This window comes from Thunnus thynnus, chromosome 20 (assembly GCF_963924715.1).
Source record: "Thunnus thynnus chromosome 20, fThuThy2.1, whole genome shotgun sequence".
Classification (NCBI taxonomy): Eukaryota; Metazoa; Chordata; class Actinopteri; order Scombriformes; family Scombridae; genus Thunnus; species Thunnus thynnus.
Genome location: NC_089536.1, coordinates 15,183,177 through 15,204,722, shown reverse-complemented (window position 1 = coordinate 15,204,722; position 21,546 = coordinate 15,183,177). Strand labels below are relative to the sequence as shown.

Genomic DNA, 21,546 nt, shown 5'->3' with positions numbered 1-21,546 from the left:
TTGTGAGTCCCAAAACTTTATTGAAGTGCTATACTAAATTGCTGGAGTACCTCTTTAATACATGAATATTATTTCCTTCCTCTAAGAGTAGAAGTTAAATTTCACTTTGATGCTTGATACTTACATCTAGGATATCATAAATGATTAGCCAATGAACCCTCTAAAGTACCAACAGCTCTTATACAGAGAGATTTACCTGGTGGTGATCAGTTTAATCAGCATTGTATGAACTCATTTAGCAAGGGCTTGAATGAAAAAGACGGCCACTTATATGTAAAAATTCTGCATGGCAGGTTTAAAGCTGGGGAATAATTCAATATCATCATTTGCAGAATTTCAGCACAATCTTGTTGATTTTATTATTTGTGGTGTCCAAATGAATGATTCCAGGCAAGCTGTAGTTAAATATGAACAAAACTAGTCACAGAAGTTTTTGTTTTCCACACGCAACAATGAAACACAGTTAATTCCAAAGAACATCAGTTTGATTATCCTTTACGTGATGTTACATACATTTGGTTGATATTTATCTATATCAGAAAATATCCTCATTAATATTGCGAGAAAGATTTCAATCATATTGACCAGATTTACTCTTACTTGTAACCTTTAAAGACCTACTGGACGATTTGGGTCTCTACCAACAAATGAGCAGATACAGATGTTATTTCATGTGCTTCACCAAAGAAGACATTTTTACAAAACATCTTGAAATCATAACTTAAAGGAATATTCTGAAGAGCACTGATGGCAGTGTATCTCAGGGATGGCTTCTGTATGTATGCTCAAGGTCGACTGCTTAAGAACTTCTGTAGATTGATGCAGTCTGAAGATATTTGAGTTAAAATATAACTTTATATCTCAACAAGGACCATAATTTCAGTTCTTTCCCCTTTCAAACAGCATTAAAATGGCTGATACACTCATATTTTCACACTGTTAATGTCTATTCTTCATGTTGACATAACAAGCACTGACAGGCAGCTGTATCACCCACTGATGTACAAGGTATTTGTTGGCAGATCCTTTCTCCTTTCTGAAATGAAATATTCCACATGTAAGATCTTCAGTGTCCACCAAGTGTCCAGAGACATTCTCAGCTGTGGGCCTGGATGTTGTCCCAGACTCGCACTACGTCTGGATAGTCATTGAGGGCTTCTATTAGCGTTGAAGTAGCGTCCAGCTGGTCCTGGTCCAGAGAGGAGAAGGTGCGGGGGATAAACTCCAACCCAGCGGACGTGATCTGCATTCCCAGCTCCTCTAGCGAGCCCCGCACCTTCTTCAGGTCCGACATATCACAAATAAACTGAAAGGAGAGAAATGATTAAAATGTGGTGGGAATTCATTTTCATTATTTCTGAAATTGTGTATTGTTTTATCGAGTAATTGTTTAATCTAGAAAATATCAGAAAATAGTGAAAAATGCATAACACAATTTCCCAGAGCCCAGAGTGACGTCCTTGCATTACTTGTTTTGTACGACAGACTATCCAAAAGATATTCAATATAAAATGATGTTAAAAAAGAAAAAAAGCAACAATTTTTGGCATTATTACTTGATAATTTACTTCAACAATTAAACAATTATTTAATTTGTTGAAGATAAACTTTTTATCGATCAACAAATCAATAAATTGACTAAACATTTTTGTACAAAGTTATGGGAAGGTTCTAATACAATGATTAATTCTACTAGGAGATGATCAGGTCTCTTTAATGGTCTGTATTAGACATATTACTTATATATGCAAATGATATGAGGACCAATAACAAAATGGTTATGGGTATGGTAAATATTTTGCAATATGCTGATAATAATAATGTGACACTTTGAAAGATAAACCTGCAGCAGGAAAACTGTGGTGAACAGATATGTTTAAAAATGCATAAACAACAACAAACTCTCTCTCTTTATCTGAGGACAGTTGAGTCACGAGCCAGATTTCTATCAAAATGTGGCTTCACACGTGCCTCAGTGCCGCTGACTGACCTGCAGGAGGGGCTGCTCCTCCTCATCTTCGGTCTCCTGGACATCCTCGGCTCCTGCCTCAATGGCCAGTTCCAGAGCTCGCTCCGTCGTCACGTTTCGTCCCGGCACCACCACCACCCCCCTCCTGCTGAAGTTATGACGGGCTCCATCTGACAGCATCCCTCTGTGGACGAGTACAGATGTGCATCTCTGTGGGACTTTTTTTAGGCATAAATCATACGTGGAATTTAACTGGGAAGCCAAACTAAATAGAGTTGCTTCTCTCTTTTTTTTTTTAAAAAAAGCCTAAGTGACATGCAGCTGGCTGTAAAAATGATCAGATCAACAGCTGTGTTGTTTTTTTTTACCTGCAAAAGCTAATGCAATAAATAACTGTGTGTTATGATAAAATTAGCCAATTGATTTGATTATTATTATTATTTCTTTTCATAACATTGACTGGAAACAGTAGATTTTACCTACTACTAACATTTTTTGTTTAAAGTAAACATTCAAAATTAAGTACTGTTGTATACTGTACTTTGATAATGTGTTTTGTTTTATTAATTGTGTATTTGGTTTGTAAGGTCTGGTGATTTATTTTTAATGAGACAAACAATCCTAATTTTTTTGGAAGACAACCCTCCCTTATGGAGCCGACTGCCATAAATAAATTCTCAGACATAAAATGTTTGCTATATTTCAGTAAAGTACAGAACAACTGCTCAGTAGGACAACCTGCCTCTTCAGCTGAGCTCAAAGACCCTGCAGATGCTGCTGGACCAGATCTGTTGGACTGTGGGTTCTGTTTTGGCAAATAAACGGCACAAACAAGCAGTATGGAAAGTAGCCTTTACTTTATAACCACAGATGACTTGCTTCACATACTTTACCCAGAATTTCAGTTATTGGATGTGGATATGTGTGGGAGATAGAGGCTTAAATAGTGAAGTTCAAACATTTCTTCATCACTATAGCAAATACATTAAAAAAAGACTGATCCTGTCCAAGATACATTTTTCTTAGGACAATATGGTGTACAGGTTATCTACTCTCTCTATCCATTGTATGTGTAGGGACATCTAGTGGTTACTATCATATACTGTTTCCTGGATACACCATCTATGCAATGTTGTACATATATAGTGTATTCTTCATCAAAATCATCCTAAATATCTGACATTTGTACCATAATACTATTGTTTTAGTGCACACGTTAGGATTAGTTACCTCATCATGTTTTTGATGAATTATTGATATACAGACATTTTAGCTGTTCCAGTTAAATGTTTTACTAGTCATGTTTTTTTTTTTTCCCCATGATTTGAGTACCAGATGTTTGGGGCTTGCCATAAGAGGTAATGTACTTCAGAGAAGTTTTAAAAACAAATTACATGAAGATATTTAAAACCCCAATTACTGTTCTTTTTATGCACCTATTATGGAGCTTGGTTAATCTTGAATGTCCAGCAGGTTAACACAGCGATGTGGTGAACGCACATGAAATATCTGTGGAATTATTCCAGCTGCACAATCACAGCAGAGTAAGATTACAGTAAACCAGTACTGACCCATTTTTGGTGAGCAGGCGTTTGATTTCCTGATGGCAGCGGGAGTTGTTGTCAGTCAGGACCTCGATGAGCATCAGGCATCCACCGGGCCCCCGAGCTTCAAACATGTGCTGGGATGCTGGTTTAGCCTTTTCCTGTGGAGAGAAGAGTACATTTCTAACAGCGTCACAATACCGTCACCAAGCACTTTATTAGGAACACGTGTGTAATCTAATGCAATCCAATACAACAGCTCGGCCGTAAACTCTACTTTTACAAAGCTTATACATTTTCAGTTTTTGCTGACATTGTCAGAAAGGAGATAGTTCTACTTTATGTTTATTATTGAGGTCGTTGTGGGTGTTGGTGGTGTACTGGGGTGCATTATATTGAAAAGTGTTCCTAATATTCCTCGTGTATGTTAATGGAGTGGACAAAATGTAAGGAGCGTTTTTGCTCAGTGAATGTAAGTATTGTCATATGATTAAGTTACCTAGACCTACTTCATGTACAGATGGATGACAAATTATGGAAAAACTGAATGAGTAGAGGAACATAACAAATAGGCAAGGATGAAAATAATGTGAATTACAATTATCTCAACCCAACTGATTGATTCACAACTTGTTAAGGAGTGTTGAAGCTGTTCAGAGGGCTTGTGTCAGCATGTTGTCAACCCACCGCACTCTTGATCGCAGTCTCGATGGATGCTTTAGGCATATTCTTGCTCCTGCACTGCTCCAGGATGTGGGCTAAGTTTATATTATGGTCTGGGTTGGGTCCACCTTCTGCAATTGACAACAAAATTGAAATTAAGCTACAGTCCAATTGTGATTAAAATGTATGACTTATTAAAAATCCATGCAGTTGTTTTATCTCACCTTTCACGGCTATCTTTATCATCATGCCAAATTTCATAAACATTTTTCCTCGTGCCTCATCTTTGGGTCCTTTTATGTGTTTCACCTTTGACCACTTGTTGTGTCCCGCACACAAGGCGGGGCTCAGCTGCAGCGTCCGGACGGCAGAGGTCCTCCACGCCGGGAACAGCACGCAGGAGGCCGGCGGCATAACGGACTCCACCGGGGCCGGGAACCTGCCGGAGAGGGTCCGGAGAGCCCTCAGCACCGCTGCCCCCGTCATGCCCTTCAAGCAAAGTGTTAATGAATGCATTGTTACAATGAACCTGCTGTGTGTTCACGTGGAGCTCAGACCGAGTTCAGCACGCGCCGGACTGCACGTGAAGCTTTTAACTTTTATACATATATTCATTAATATCGATTTAACAACGCCTGGAGTTTTCTAACTTACGGGTTTTACAAGTCAGGAGACCACGCAGCTGCTGCTGTCCTTGTTGTGAACCCAACTCTTCCGGATTGTGATGACGTCAGAAAAAGGCATTTCAAAATAAAAGCTTAACAACACGCCATTCTTTCCGCCCCCCATTAAAAACAGACTGTAATGTTTTACTTATCAATAATAAATCAATATATACATTTTGGATGTTATTTTTTCCTAATAAGGGTTCAATCATTATTTGTCTTCTGCTGCAACGGCTCAAATTTCTGTGAGCTGGAATGAACTGAAACCATGAAACTTGGCCCAATAGCTGGAAATGATGTGCACGTGTTTCACAAGAAATATGAGTCAAGTCGGCCAGATGATGGCGCTGTAATTAAGGCCCAAAAGTTACATTTCGAAAGGCCACGCCTCTCACACCGCAAGTCCAATTGACTTGAAATTTAACACACAAGTCCAGCTCAATGTGCTCTACAGAAAAGCCTCTTGGACCATATAAGTCCGCCATGATGGATTTTTTGCTAATCTGCATAATGTGAAAAACGGTAATATGACATCTACTTTTTGGATTTTGACTTTATCAACACCAATTTTAGCATACAAGCTTGTGGGACTGAGATACACGATTCTATTACGAATGAGCAAGACTGGCCCAAAAACATGGCTGCTATCAATCAAAAAACTTCGCAAAGGGCGAGGCTTAGCAGGAACTTGGCCATAACTCATTAACCATTGGTCAAACCATCATAAATCTTGGTTGGATGTCTTCATACTGTGTGTGGTAGTGGGTCTACCAAAGAATTTTGAGCCCGACCCATAGTGGGCGTCGCAAATGCCAAAAACATGTATCTCAAAACCCAGTAAACAGAATTCCACCGATTTCTGTGTGCATGCTTTGGGGGTGAGTATTAACCATGATCTGAAGTGCCATATTAATTGGGGCAAGTGGGCGTGTCCTATAACATATTTGCTCATAACTCAAGATGCTTTTGAGCAATCCTGATTAAACTCACTGGAGACATCTTGCACTATCTCCTGAACATATACATAGAGTTTCGTTCACATTCAATGAAGGAGGGATGAACGGAGGAACTTTGAACACACAATTATTGAAATGCTAGCTGAAGTAACTTTGCTCACCTTTGTGAAGCCCGAAACCCGCTTGTTGCTGCTCACGACTTTAATTTTTGCAGATTGAGCTGCTTCCTTCTGCAAATTGCTGCTTGCAGCTATATTTATTATGTTTTTTCCCCCCCACAAAATCAAACCCAATTAGAATAAAAATGAGACAAAAAAAACCCCCAAACAAACAAACATAAAAAAACCCATAAACATTATATATTCTAAGTAATTATAGCCCTTTCATTGTAATAAGACTATAAGGATAAGGGTAATACAAAAGCTAATTACAGCCTTATTATTTTCCTCAGTCTACATGCCATTACAGTAGTATCTAATTGCGCATAGAAAGTCAATCAAAAATAATAAATACAACAACAACAACAACAACAACAACAACAACAAACAAAAGGGGGAAAAGAACTTAAGCAAGAACTGAAATAGTGCATTGTGGTGACAGATATATTTTAGCAATCCTTTCTAAATGTTTTATGTCAGGGACTCACAAAGTGATAAGTTGTTCCTTTATTCATTAAAAGATCCTCCCATGCAGGTACATATATTTGTTTTCTGTTGATTATCTAGTCTTAAATTAATCCCAAGTCCCCTCTCATACTTTAACAGCTCAGTTCTGAGGAACATGTGTAAATCATCCTGAACCATGTGAACCTGAACGCTCCTTGAGGACCCCTGAGTGTTTGTGGTTGAGTTTGGGAACCACTGTATCAGCACACAAAGCTGATTTAACAACTAGTCTCAAAAATAACAGAGACATCAGCCAAAATATTGCCTATATCTTTCCCCTAATTTGTCCTTTTGTTTCTGTCTATTAGTTTTTGTGTTGCTGTATTGCTCAAGCACAGATTATCACTTCAGTTTGATCGGCACAAACAGTGTGAGTCAGTGTGAGTCTGTTCTGTATCAGTGTCCTCTAAAACGTCCCAGCGTGGGAACTGGAGGAGAAATGTTGGTCTCTTGCCATGGGACCAAAGTTTATTAAATCACACTGCTTCTATTTATGATGATGGGTACATTAATAGGCCTATGATCCAGTCTCCTGGCACATGGATTCACAAATGAGGAACATACTGTATGGACTCAAGTCCCGGACAATATGCTGTTTGCGTGTGTTATTAATTAAAATGTTAGCAAACACTCTGTTTTATCATGTACTGTTAAATAGTGAGGATTATCAAAAGGATGGCAAAAGCTAAAACTTCTTTTTCAGCAGGCAGTGAGGGATTAGGAAAAGCCTTGTAAGAGACAAACAAAGACGGACAGACAGAAAGGCAAACAAAGACAGATGACCCACCAGAGGAGCACAAAGAGTTAAGTGAGTTGGAAGCCACAGCCAATCAAGGCCAACCCATCTCTGATAGACAACACTCCAAAGAAAGGAGGAGGTTTCTTCCACGGTGATCCTTCTCTCTCTTCCCAACAGGAACCAGCAGGTTCTCTCACATGCCCATTCACACCTGATCAGTAATGTCCAGAGAAGACTGGAAAGAGGAGACATTTTTGAAAGATCACTTCTGGATGTTAAGAGACCCTTAAAGACAAAAAAACAATCAGGAGGAAACAACACAAGAGGAGCACTAATGGGACACAAGAGAGGGATAGTCTCTAACTTTGGGATACGAGTTCCTTCAACACAACCTGAGGAGAATGAGATGATCTGAGGGTCTGAGTGGAAAGTTGTTTGTCGACGAAACATCCAGTTAAAGTTGACTCGCAAAAAGACGTCATGTTGTCTGCTCAGGGAATTGGTGCCTTGACTCTTTTTCATAGTGTAGTAACAGTGATTGCACTGGTAAGTGTACTCTACTTATCCTAAGTATTTGTGTGATTGAGTTATTGATTACTTCACTGATTGGATGGGTAAAGTAACTATTATTTTTCAATAATAGTACATCATTAACTACATTTTGTCAGCAGACTCTATTATCTCAAATTAAATGGAATTTAAGCAAATTTTGAAAAAATAATAGATTTTTATTTCTACTTTTTATAATTTGTGTTAATTTAGGTTCTATTGGGTCTTTTCAGCTCATATTTATCATATTTGATAGGGATAAAAATAATGTGCTTGTATTTGTTCTGACTGATTGGTGAACATGTAATCTGCTAATGGAAAAATAAAATGAACACAGTCGTAAATACATTTCTCAGCATTGTTGAGATTTCTACTCTAAGCTCTGTGAGAACTGATGAATTTTCTAAAATTGATCTTTTCACACAGTAACAGAAAATCTTACACTTTGCCATGACACTGACTCAGAAATAACACTCCCATACTACTGCATTTGGGCCAAATATAGAAAGTTTCATTCATCTGTGACTTTCTTTGATCTTCATTGAATTTTGGACATAGATTTATCTTGTGCTTCAGGAAACACGCCAGCCATTCACGAGTGATAAGAACCATTCATGGGTTTTGTAATCTTCCACTGTGCTTAACAAAGGAGATGATGTTGAATAACCTTTTTTTTATTTATTTTTTTTTTTTTACCAGTGCTGCTATATAAAATTTCCATTTTTGAGTATAAATATCTATTTTATAGTTCACTTTCAAATGTAAAACAAAAACATGTCAGAACTATGTGAGGACTTGTCTGGATATTATAAAAATCCCAGTGAATACATTAAGTTGTCACAGCTGTGCGATCTGATATTTGCAGCAAAACCTCTTGTTAACAGAACAGCAACTAAATAACTAACTGATAATTACTAATTAACAAAAAAGCCTCATAAATGACAGGATATTTAGCAAATTTGACTGCAAAACCTCATGTCAACATAGGTGACTTTGTACAAAGGCAACAAATACACAAAAAGAATGACCTTTGGGGGGTTTACGATGTTCAGATAGACATCAGGCATATCTGATTGAGACAAAATTTCAGACAAGCCAACAACATTTGTGAGTGGAGGGAGGCTTTAAATTTGATCATTTTAGACCAGAAAATAATCAATAACTAAGATGAAATACTGTAAATGAATTTCAACTAGAATTATAATCTTGGAAATGTGAAGATGACATTCAAACAACATGTAAAGAGATAAAATTTACAAAAGATATATAACAGAAAATTTAAGTTAAAGAGTAAGTAAGAAAAATCTTACAGGCTTTTCATATATTTCTTGCACGTGGGTGATTCTGAAGCACACCAACACAAAAAGCTGCAGTCAAACCAAAACAATCTCCACCATCAGAAATCACCTGAGGTCTGCTTTACTTCGCAAACCTCCCTCAGCGCTGACCTCTGTAACCCTTCACCCACTGAGGCATGACCCTCCTGCAGTTAACACTGACCAGCGTTTCTCCTCTGAGCTCCATCTCTTCATCTTTGCGGATCAATCCCGAGTGTCCACCCAGGGCAGACTTACAACCTGCTGCTCAGTCAGCCTGAAAATAGCTCCGCATGAAGCAGAGGCCTCACGGAGCAAATTCAATTATGACACAAAGGCGAGGAGATGTCTAAGACTAATTGTTTTGCTACCACTCCCTGTCTGTCAGCAGAAAACCTTCCTGTACAAAGAAAAATGAATGACTTCTCCATAGTGACCTGCGTGTATTAAATTATGCTGCATGTTGATAACTGTATTAAATTTTGAGGACTGTGGTGTTTGTTTAACATTTGACTAATCTAATCGTGGTCGTCAATAATCAGTGTGTGTTTAAACCGGATTGTGGACAAAGCCCCAGCAACACACACACATATACCCACTGTAAACATTGTCAGCACTGCCAGAGTGTGTCCACAGTCCAATATACAACAACAACAAGTGGTTTGAGCTACTCAATATGTCTGTATTGACTTTGGCTGAGAGTCCCCTCCCAAAATAAATCACTGTAGGAAATGATAGCTGTTCAGCATTCTGAGTGCTACAATATTGGAAACACTGTTCACCCCATTGGCAGTTTATTTTAATGGCCTATGCCAAGAATGTTAGTTATCACACATCCATCGACGTGAATTGTTCCAGTTGGGCCTCGGTCTGTTGAACAAGAGGGAGCCTTCTTTTTGCTCGCGGGGAAGGCGGCTGTGGAAGAAGTACTCGGGTCCTTTACTTAAGTGTAGTAAAAGTACTAATTCCACAAAAAGTCCTATATAAAAAAATCCTACTTAAGAAAAAGTACAGATGTGTTATTAGCAACATGTACTTAAAGTATCAAAAGTAAAAGTAATCTGTTTTTTTGTGAAATATTCGAGAGTTTTACCTCTTCTGACCTTACATACTGTTTACATTCTGATCCTTTACAATATCCCCTCATAATTAGTCTCTGTGCCGCAAATCTATATTTCATTCATAAATACTTCATCAGTCATTCATAAAAGGGTGATTAATGAAGCTTTCAGGGAGCAGAGAGAGTGTCTTCTTTTAAGGCTTTGCACTATTTCTTCATGAGGGAAAAACATTCACAATCACACAATATCACGATCCTATGTTACCTAAAACGGGAGAACATAACAGCTACAGTGATTTCAATGAGTTTTAGTTAATGCAAATATTTTTGAATGGTGATTTTTTTCAATAAATACAAATTGAACCCAGAACACCCTCTATAGTATGTACAGAAATTAGTATCAGCTGCACAAAAGTGGAAATATTTCCATTTTCGTTTATTCTCAGTCACTTTGAGAAAATGTCAAGCTATAAAATCTGTGTTTACTTTGTTTTTACCGCTATCAATTGTGAAAATGGGTCAAATTTGACTTGAACAGTTTGTAAGGGTTAAATGAAACCGTCTGAGAAGTTTAGTGGTGAAATCTCTCTTTAGCGGACCTGCAAACAGCTCAGACATCTGAAAATTGACAAGGGGTTTCAAGTGATTTCAGGCCAAAAATGTTTGGAACTGCTGGTTGAATCTTTAACAGTACATTGTTCTTTATAATCTCATGTGTTTTTATATGTAAAATGTTAATCTGAAACGTAACTAACTACAGCTAGCAAATAAATAGAGGTATAAAGTAACATAAAATGGAAATACACAAGCCGTTGGACAAAGCTGAAGTCACAGCAGCAACTTGTTCCTCTGGGTGTTTCTTTTCTATCCTGGGCTGAACTTTTGCTCTGTTGTTTGTTTCCCTTTCTTTGTACCTTTCTGCTTAATCCCAGTGTTCTCCTCTATCTCTGGCAAACTATTCTCCTGCGAGGGCTCCAGTTGACTCGCTCCTAGTTTTGCAGCTCTGTTGTGAAATGTACCAGCGAACACAAAGCTGCTTGTGTAGGCTAGCTCTCACCCGCATGGCCGAGGTCCTGAGGACAAGGGCCCCCATGTGGCCAGCGGGGAAAAAAAAGGGGGTTTGGCGGGGGATCATCACATACCGCACACTCACACAACTATTTCACAACACCTGGAGACAGCACATCAAATCCCTGGGAGTGTTTTGTAGCAGATACATCACCCTAAGTGGAAAGACACTTCAGAGAGGATTTTATTAGGAAACATTTTGTATAATTTCAGTTAAAGATCAACAAATCCAATGATAGTAGCTGCTAGTTTTTCTTGTGGCTTGGACAAAATACCAAACAGTCTATTCTGACATCTGCAGATGTTTGAAGCTAATTTAAAATATATAAGAGGGACATGAATATTGAAGGATAGTAACCAGTCATATCTTTGTCAATGTTTCTGAGAATGTCTTGAGGAGAAGTTTACATTCTGCAATTGCGCATGGCGTTTTTTAAAAAGCCAATTGTGATTTTGAGAGTCACTTTATTTAAAGATTCCTTCCTGACGTGTTTGAACATGTATAAAATACTCTGCTTTGAATGATGATATGTGTCTGGTATGGTTTTTCCACAAAACTTACATGGTTAAAATGTCTTCTCCCTCATTAAAAACTATCCAGAATGAATGAAAATGCAAATATAAGTTGAGCGACTGGACACAAGATGTCTCCTACTTCTCTGAAAAGTGTGCGCTGGAGGATCCAAGTTTCCACATCACACACATCACTGTTTAAGTTTCATACTGGGCCGGGAACGGCTCCCAACTAGTTGTGATGTCAGAAATCATGCTCGCAGGTACACCCTTTAAACTGAGCACAGAGAGAAACTTTCCACTTTCAGCAGATAAATGTGAAAGCAGCCTTCTAATGTCAAACTCTGCACCTACATCATTCAGCACAGTGAAGCTCAAACATCTGACTGAAGTAACAAGAAGCCAAAAACATTTTTGAATGAAGGGGGACTTTAAATTCAACAATTTTAGAGCAGAAAACAATCTATAATTTACACTTTTCAACCAGCATTATAATCTTGGAAGTGTTAAGATTGCACTTAAACAACATGTAAGGACATACAATTACAAAAAATGCAACAAAAGAGTTATATCAATAAATAATAAGAGTGAATCTTCTTGAGTAAATCCTTTGATCTGGGGAATTTGGACTCCTGTAGATTTCCATCGCTTTAAATGAGGTAATTTACCATATCATTAAAACAGCTGACTGTAAATACATCTAACATGATGCTGCAGGCTGCAAAAACAGACTGCATTTCTATTCCACATCATATTTAGCAAAATAATCACATTTTCTACTGTTTTGTGCCATATTATTACTCATTTGCATTCTGTGTAACTCTATGTCACATCTACTGCATGTTTACCTAAACAACGTGATATCAATCTGTTTACAGATAGACTCTGATGATGTCATCACACGAGATGAGCAGATCTACGTTCTGATTGGTGCTCATGCCAGGTGTGAAAGGAACATCCAGGCACAAATGGCCCTCGTTAAAGGTGTGTGTGCTATTAATGATCATGTACCATATACATCAGAGACGGTGCTAACTCTTGCTTAGTTGCATCCTGTTATCAAAAGGCCACAAGTTTGATCCCATCATATGTTAGACAACAGCTGTATGTGAACCTGCTGGTCATATTTTAAAATCATAATGTTAGCTAGACCTCTAAAAGTGTGACAATTAACTGTTTGTTAACAGTATACAGCGGATATTTTTGTAAGTCTCATCATGGGTTGTTCATGCGAGTTCAATGAGTTTTTTATAACATGCGACACACAATCTGTAAAATCTCATTTAAACCTTTGCTCCAAGTAAAAAGTCAATATTGGAAGTGTTGAATATGCTGATTGGTTTGAAGGGCTTTTTACTTTTTTGAAAATATTCAAAACCTTCACCTATTGGGGAGGTAACGTCTTTCGCTAAGCTTACCCAGTGCTAGTATAAAAACACACGGAGAGGTCAAGAAGTGCATGTCTGGATGTATAACCAGAAAAAGTATTTATTACATCAATAATATATTAAGGATCAGATACAATAGAACACCCATCCAATATCCTGCTGACCAGTATCTCTGTGATTGCAGAGTTGAATGCACTGTAGCTACAGACAATAGCCGAGCATCTATCATTCAGACTATGACGCAGAAGCTGATGACAACCTTTCCAGATAAGTTGCTTCAATTTGTGTATTAACATGGAGCCCAAGTCAGAGAGTTCAAGTCAGCCCAAGTCAGAGAGGTCGGAAGAGAAGGACGAACAGGGCAAGAGTCAAGTTGTACAGAGTCTTATACTCTGACATTTTGACTTTTATAATCTCCATCATCATAATAAATCATGCATCCTACAGTACAGTATTATGGACCCAACACCTCCTCCTCTCCAAATCTTCCTATCACAGCAAATCCACAATAACACTCCTCTCCATATCTTACAAAAATCACTTTGTACTTAACAAAGTATTATCGATAACCATCAAAGGAAACTGGTGATGAACCTGTTTCACATATTTTATTGCTTTACTAATTTCAGTGTAGGTTTAGGGTAGCTTGGGTAGGCTGAATTTGAGGAAAATGATCAAAAATATAATACAAATAAATATCAGATCTGACTTTTTATCAGTACATACACAATTTCAGTATCTGTTTGGGACATTCCCACGTTTGACGTTCCATACCTTTATAGTAACAGTCACCTAAAACAGATGCTTAAAACCTCCCTGACAGATTGGGACCCCGGGCATCAGACTTAACCACCACTTCCTGTAAATTGACTAACATCTATTTCCCCATTCTGTGTGAAGATGGTGATTGTATCCCAGAGTGGGACGGGATCATCTGCTGGCCACGGAGCAGGCCGGGTCAACTGGTCCCAGTTCTGTGTCCCGAATACATCTATGACTTCAACCACAGAGGTAGGAGCGCTCAAGAGAAACTGACACGCTGAAATAAAATACAGACACTTTTCCCTGACGCATGGTCTAATATAGTCTCTGACATAGAGGGCTTTGTTGGAGTACAAACAACACAAAAAAAACTGTATGTGAGTTTCAAAAATCTCTATCTGCCCTCAAGAGAGTTCTGACATTTCTATTGTATCAGACTTTCCTGCTCATATTGTGACTCTGTGTTGCATTTTTGCGGCTCAGGTCGAGCCTACCGCCAATGTGATGCGTCAGGAAACTGGGAGCAGGTTCCCATTATCAACCGCACCTGGGCTAACTATACTGAGTGCACCACCTACTTGACCTCCAACCACAGGAGCCAAGAGGAGGTGCGTAAATCTGTGTGATGTGGTGGTTGGTGTGCAATGTGGTGTTCAAAAACTAGAAAAAAATTCAAAGCTGTAGTGTGTAGATGTGTTTTTTTCCACATCTATGTTTCCTCAAAGGCTGGTGGAAATTCTTCAGACTTGTTTGGAAAAGGTGTTTAACTTCCAGTGTGTGAAATATGCTGATTTTGCCAAATGAAAAACAGTACCAGTCAAAAGTTTGGACACACCTTCCCATTCACTTGCATGAGAAAGTGTGTTTAAACTTTTGACTGGTACTGTATGTTCAGGTAATGATATTGCAGAAAAGCTATTACAGCATGTGCACATTTCCCCGTGCTGATCTGTCATTTTTTTCTGATAGCTGAAAGTGTTTGCATCTGCATTTTATCTGCACGCATGCCCACTCTAAGTATGTTTTGTTTCAGAAGGTGTTTGAGAGACTCCATCTCATGTACACGGTTGGCTACTCCATTTCTCTGGCATCACTGCTGGTTGCAGTCTCCATCCTCTGCTATTTCAAGTAAGAAACAGAAAACTAGAAACTGTGAAACACAGCCTAACTCAGCCTCAAAATAGGAAATTATTCATTCATATTACCCTGAAAGAAGCCTAGAAAGAAGTATATAATAATTTGAATTGCACTGAGACATGAACAAATTATTTTTTTATTCTCTCTCTCTCTCACACACACCTTCCAGGCGTCTCCACTGCACACGCAATTACATCCACATTCACCTCTTCACCTCCTTCATCTGTCGGGCAGTCAGCATTTTTGTGAAGGACGCTGTGCTTTACTCCATTTCTGGTGACAGTAAGGCTGAACCTGAGCTCCCTGGACCAAGGCAGCATATGGTAAAGTATAATTCTTTTACATTCATTACCATTTATTAATTAATCACAATATGATGTGTTTTAAGAGAAAAAAACATAAATTCCAGCTGTACTGACATTATATATGATTGTTTTTTTTCCTTTACTTGCTGCTTTGTGTCTTCAGGCTGGCTGTAAAGTTGCTGTCACGCTCTTCCTGTACTTCCTGGCGACCAATCATTACTGGATCCTGGTGGAAGGGTTGTACCTGCACAGCCTCATCTTCATGGCCTTCCTCTCTGACAAGAACTACCTATGGGCCCTCACCATCATCGGGTGGGGTAAGCAGTTGTTGTCTCACATGAGAACTAACAGGGGATTAAAAAACCGCCAATTTTCCAATTTTTTTTCTCTTTCTGCTTGTTTTAGGCGTTCCAGCTGTGTTTGTGTCCATCTGGGTCAGTGCACGAGCATCGCTGGCGGACACACAGTGAGTCATGTGATGTGTTATTGTAATGTGTCCAGTATTTAAACGTGGTACAAATCCTCACTCAAGTTGTTCCACACCCCTCTGTTTTCAGATGTTGGGACATCAGTGCAGGAAACTTGAAATGGATCTATCAAGTTCCCATCCTGGCAGCCATTGTTGTAAGGAAAAGACATTTAGATACTATTAAAAGGATGATTGATGCTTGAGTCGAGTGTAACCTTACATTAAGTCTCTGCCCCTGCAGGTGAATTTCCTCCTCTTTGTCAACATAATACGAGTACTGGCCTCCAAACTGTGGGAAACAAACACTGGTAAACTGGACCCTCGGCAACAGTACCGGTAACTGCTTCATTTAAAGCTTCAAGAATGATTAGCTGACTATAACTATAACTTTGATTTATTTTTTTTCCTCATACATGTAGTATAAAAATCCCAGCAATCTTTCAACTATCTGCTTTTTATTTGCAGGAAGCTGCTCAAGTCCACGTTAGTCCTCATGCCCTTGTTTGGAGTTCACTACATGGTGTTCATGGCTCTTCCTTACACTGAGGTTACTGGGCTGTTGTGGCAGGTGCAGATGCATTATGAGATGTTCTTCAACTCATCCCAGGTCAGATAAAAACATGTACACATTTATATGCACTGATTAGATAGATAGATTCAAAAATTGCTCACTTTCAGATGATTTTGACATATTTTAAGAACAAAGATTAATATAATTAATTGTACTAAGGATTCAATACGCCTATACATCTTTTTTTCTACATTTTCTGTGCAATATTTCCTGAATTAATCACATTATAATATGTTAACAAATATGTCTGAGTTAAAGAATACATTTAGTTACCATTTTCATTAATAAGATGCAATACAGAATTTCATTACTATCCTCCTCTGCACTGATGATGAATGTTAATGTGAGTGTGCTTCTTCTCAAATTCTCCATTTCCTCTTTCCAGGGCTTTTTTGTGGCATTTATCTACTGCTTCTACAATGGAGAGGTAATAAAGCTTTAATCCATTGTAGAATAAATGTACCCAGATTTTTGTCGTCTGATAAAAAATAAAGACAAACATAGCTTTCAATTTTCTCGTGCTTCTTGTTCAGGTGCAGGCGGAGGTAAAGAAGGCGTGGTTAAGACGGAGCCTAGCGCTGGACCTCAAACAGAAAGCCAGGATGACCAGCAGTGGCGGTGGAGGCAGCTGTTACTACGGTGGCATGATGTCACACACCACCACCCACAGTGTCAGCTTGTCAGCTTCCAATCCCCGGGCTCTTTCCCTCGCTGGAGGAGTAGTGGGCTCAGGTGGTGCTGCTGGTGGAGGGTCAGGTGTCAGGCCACCACGCCACACCTCCCTCCACCCACAAAGCAGTCTGCCTGGATACGTGCCTAGTAATACTGAGACCTCCGGCCCCCAGCAGGAGCTGACAGTTCGGAGGCCAGGGGGGACAGAGTCTGGAGTTTTTGCCAGGCATGCCAGAGCCAGCAAAGGAAGTCATGACTCTAAAAGTCGTGGATCTCCAACCCAAATCCAAAGAACAGAAGATCCAGACAGTTCTTTGTCACTGAAAGAGCTGGAGACCATCTTGTGAATATTTTTGATAAATACTGGACTCATGCAGACCAAGACAGAGGACAGGGATGAATTATTCTGTCTTCAGCTGACTGGAGTGGTCTAAGAGTGTAAAAACCTCAATGTTGATTTGCTTTTGCAAATACAGACATGACAATGTACTAAAGAAGACATTTCAAGGATTTACTTGTGTTGAAATTGTCTTGTCAACTTGTCAGGAATGAACTTTCAATCTCAATTTTTAAGCCAACGTAGAGGAGAGGTTCTTTCAGTGCTCAGAAAAATGGAAATCTGATTTCAGTGGATGTGATCAAATTTCAGCTTCATAAACTATGAGGGAATACAAACACAAAAAATAACAGAGAAGACCTTTATTCATTATAATATACCAAACTAGGAATGTATGCTTTGTCCTGCATAACACAAGGACTGTAATGGTTTTATGTTGTACAATACATTCTCAAATCTCTCAAGTTATAGAGACAATTTTCTGATGGATTTCTTGTGGATTTGTTACACTTCTGCTCTATTTAATATATCAGTATATAAACTGTGCATATTTTCAAACAATGTGAAAGAAATGTGAACAAATAAATTAAGCTAAATAATCTGTGAAGACACGATGCTGCAGAGAATTAAGAAAAGACAGTCCTGGATGTTTAAACTGTGAGTTGTTTTAAAAAAATTTTTATTTCACATCTTTCCTGTGTTGGATTTTCCAGTCCTCTGACCCAGACCTACTCCAGTGACCAAGCTAACTTTCAAAATGTTATTATTTTTAACTGTCAGACAGTCAGACAGCATGTCTAGACAGGCAGGGTCTCCCTCTACACCTTTGTTGTTGTCCATTGTTGTCTTCTCAGCCCTATTTATCAGTTAGACAGGAACCTGAGGGCTGATTCACCAACGTTTTTCCCCCGGCAGGTCAAACCCTGACTCCTTTCTCTGTGCAACCTCTGCCCTAAATGCCCTCACAACACTGTCCAGAATTTCACACACTCCCCTCAGGCTTCAGCCCGGAGCAAGAGGCACCTGAGCTGTTTGCAGACCTCAAGCATGAGTGGCAAACCTGCAGCACAAACCACCAGTATTCACAAGATAAACAGAAAGTGAATTGTAGCTGTAAATATTTTAGGACTATTTAAGTGTCCAGAAATAGAAACTATTCTTCTGTGTTTACGCATGTATATGTACAGTGTAAGATTACTCTGATAATTTAATAAATGTTTTGGGAATATGCATTGAGAGTTTGAATAAAGTGAGTTAAATGGAACCTAGCCTTTTAAAGGATTGGCTCACAATATGTCAAGTCTGTCTTCAAACAACAGTCTGATATCCATATGAACATTAAAACATGTTTTGCTCATGTACTTATTCCTCCTGTTCACACTGACCATTTGAAGATCTCTTGCTAACATGTTTGACAAGATTAGGGACAAAATCGACAGCAACCGTTTTGTGCAAAAATGTGTTCAAAAGTTCATCTGAATCTAATATGAAGCTTCTTAGAGCAGCAGAAAGTGTTGATATCTTTAAATGTAAACTTAAAGCCCACCTGTTTAGCCTGGATTTTCCTAAGAATGTTTTATGGCCATTATCTATTTTATCTAATCATTTATTTTATTGTATTCATGTTTTAGAATGTTTTATTCTCTCTTATCTATTGTCTTTTATCTGTTATTTATTTTACTTTAAATCTATTTTATTGGTTTTATCACTTTTTCATCATTTTATTTCTTACATGCATTAGTCTCAAATTGTTTTACTGTTTACATTTGTACTGTCCTCAGTGTTCATATGGACACCTGACTGTTGTTTTAAGATGAACTTGAAAAATTAAAGATGGATGTAGCAAGGTGTGACGTCACCTGTTGGTTTGCATTGGAGCCCGTTTGAAGCTCAGAGTTGCAGCTTGATCGACGACATCTTTTCCATTTGGAGCCAGGACCCTCCAAATAAGGAATGGGGGGTGTTGTCTTTCATGCTCTGGAAAAACGTCCACTTCCTCGGGTGAAGCGAACACTAGCTTACTAGGAGCACTGAGCACTGCACGCTTGGGCTAACATTAGCTACTTTAGCTACATTGTGCTAACTGGGCAGGTATCATAATGAAGTAACATTAAACTTACTGAAATATTTCTGCAATAGTCCGACTCAGTGCAAGAAGCAGGAGAGTGAACCAGCTGTCAATCAACACCCACACGACATCAAAGCTTCCATAAGTTTTCAATTCTTATTAACAGCCATAATTTCCTAAATTAACTCCAGCACACTTATTAGACGGCCTGAATTTAGCCATTGAGACCATGAGTCATTGAAAAAAAGATTGACTTAGTATTTCTAGAGAGGTGGGTGCTTTTTGAATGGGAGTCAGTTGGAGCCAGCATCTAGTGGCCATCTGTGGCATTGCACTTTAAGATACTTCCTCATTGGCTTCAGCCTCAAGCCGTGGTAGTTGTTGCTTGGACTTATCCTTTAAAGGACCAGTGTGTAGGATTTAGTGGTATCTAGTGGTGAGGTTGCAGATTTCAACCAACTGAATACCCCTCACCCTCTTCCTCCCCTTCCAAGTCTGGGCTACTGTAAAAACATAGCGGTGCAACATTGTGGGCTCTGCTCCCTCTGTATATATAAAGGGCTCATTCTAAGGTAATGAAAACACAACAATTCTTATTTTCAGGTTATTATACACTAATTAAAACATACTTATGAATATTACATTCAATTTCTGCCAATAAATCCCCCTAAATCTTACACACTGGTCCTTTAAGCTGGTAGTACTTACTTTTATATTCATATTACCTTCAAGGTCCAAAAAGACATTTTAGTAGGAAAACACACCACTACCATGAGCTGACCAGATTTTTACAATCAGATGTCAGCAGATTTAGAAAATAGATGATGTCTAGTGATGGTGACCATGATTATAAGACTTTTCCCACCTGAATTTCCCTGTGTATTTTTCTGCCGATACACTGCACTTTTACCACTGGAACACCTTGATGAAAATATTTTTCATCATCCAATGAAAATGAGAAACTGCTGGCTCTCGACATGGAGCTCTGTAAAGCAACATGAACATGTTTATTGCTCAAGTAATAAAGAAGGAAAGTAGATACAGCTCTTTCTCCTGCTGCGAAAATCAGAACACAGCAAGTAAAAATGTTGGTTGTTTACACATGTGAAGTCAAATGAAATGGATCCAATTAACAAGCAAGAGCGTGTGTGTGTATATGTGCATTGTTTTTGAGTTTCAAGAGCCTAGGGAGAGATGGATAACACATTTGTAACAGACATGTAGTCAGAGTAGAAATGAAAATAATTAAGGCACAATGGAATGATTTTGGAACATAATATGACATTTATTTCTTTTACATAATTCACAATAGTGTAATACTAAAGGAGGTGAGTTGTTCTGATGCTGTCAAGACAAGAATATGAAGCGTCCAAACATATGGAGCACCGGACACAGATATGCATGAGTGATTGCTCCCCCACCAGGACAAAAAAAGCCGCAACCCCCACCCACTAACGTATGGCGGCAACCAGCTGTCAGCTCATTAGAGAGGAGAAGGTTAGGGACTGTGTGGTTGCCAAAGTGTCTCCATGAGGGTTTTTTAGTGACACTTTTGTTGGTTTGGCTCAGTTGGTTCAAGCTTCAGAAACATGAGCGTCTCTTCTAATGGTAGGAGGGAGGAAACAGAGGAGAGGGAGGAGAGTGAAGAGGATGCTGATCGGAAATCATAGAAGGAAATGATCCAGCATGATGACTATGCTGTTGCTGCTGCTGCTGCTGCTGATGATGATCCAAGATGTTTTAGAAACACAGCAAAAAATTGGTACAGCTGTTATTGAACAAGAAATGATATTACAACATACAGTATAACCACAATGTTTTACAAGTACAAAAAGGTCTTCGATGGACAAATACACACAAAGTTCCTATATTATAGCTTTATTGTCTGTGAAAATTTTTTTAAAAATAGTGGAATATATGGAAGGTCTCAGCATGTTTTGCAATACAGGGCAGTTTACTGTAATGTCTTTACTTATTTTCTGATATATGTGGCAAATATATAGGATGAGGTAAATGCTGTATGTGTTAATAAATGTGTACCTTTTGCACAATGAAAACAATTGTTGATACATTTAGCAAATAAATTGACTCATTAACATACATGACCCCCTTTATTTAAGTAGCTTTAAG

The 21,546-nt window shown here is 38.6% G+C and overlaps 2 protein-coding genes across 2 annotated transcripts; one reads left to right on the top strand and one right to left on the bottom strand.

The window, feature by feature from the left end:
• Positions 1–334: 334 nt before the first annotated feature.
• On the bottom strand, positions 335–4,917 carry taco1 (translational activator of mitochondrially encoded cytochrome c oxidase I). The gene is made up of 6 exons (XM_067576870.1): positions 4,831–4,917; positions 4,401–4,665; positions 4,201–4,307; positions 3,541–3,674; positions 1,991–2,153; positions 335–1,306 (listed from the first exon to the last, which is right to left on the bottom strand). Exons 2-6 carry the CDS (start codon positions 4,660–4,662, stop codon positions 1,097–1,099), a joined length of 876 nt encoding a protein of 291 aa, XP_067432971.1. The 5' UTR covers positions 4,663–4,665; positions 4,831–4,917; the 3' UTR covers positions 335–1,096.
• A 131-nt stretch (positions 4,918–5,048) lies between these two features.
• pth3r (parathyroid hormone 3 receptor) lies at positions 5,049–19,196 on the top strand. The gene is made up of 14 exons (XM_067576868.1): positions 5,049–5,363; positions 7,173–7,747; positions 12,586–12,691; positions 13,996–14,106; positions 14,341–14,465; positions 14,891–14,985; positions 15,164–15,317; positions 15,463–15,616; positions 15,705–15,765; positions 15,857–15,923; positions 16,010–16,104; positions 16,234–16,375; positions 16,725–16,766; positions 16,873–19,196. The coding sequence occupies exons 2-14, from the start codon at positions 7,682–7,684 to the stop codon at positions 17,356–17,358; spliced, it is 1,704 nt and encodes a 567-aa protein (XP_067432969.1). The 5' UTR covers positions 5,049–5,363; positions 7,173–7,681; the 3' UTR covers positions 17,359–19,196.
• Positions 19,197–21,546: the final 2,350 nt, after the last annotated feature.

Coding starts and splice junctions, on each gene's coding strand:
- pth3r (XM_067576868.1), top strand. CDS start 7,682: ATGTTGTCTGCTCAGGGAATTGGTGCCTTGACTCTTTTTCATAGTGTA. Junction 12,692..13,995: donor ACAAATGGCCCTCGTTAAAG/GTGTGTGTGCTA, acceptor TTCTGTGTGAAG/ATGGTGATTGTATCCCAGAG. Junction 16,767..16,872: donor ACTGCTTCTACAATGGAGAG/GTAATAAAGCTT, acceptor CTTCTTGTTCAG/GTGCAGGCGGAGGTAAAGAA.
- taco1 (XM_067576870.1), bottom strand. CDS start 4,662: ATGACGGGGGCAGCGGTGCTGAGGGCTCTCCGGACCCTCTCCGGCAGG. Junction 3,675..4,200: donor AGACTGCGATCAAGAGTGCG/GTGGGTTGACAA, acceptor TTCTCTCCACAG/GAAAAGGCTAAACCAGCATC. Junction 2,154..3,540: donor CGCCTGCTCACCAAAAATGG/GTCAGTACTGGT, acceptor ACTCGTCCACAG/AGGGATGCTGTCAGATGGAG.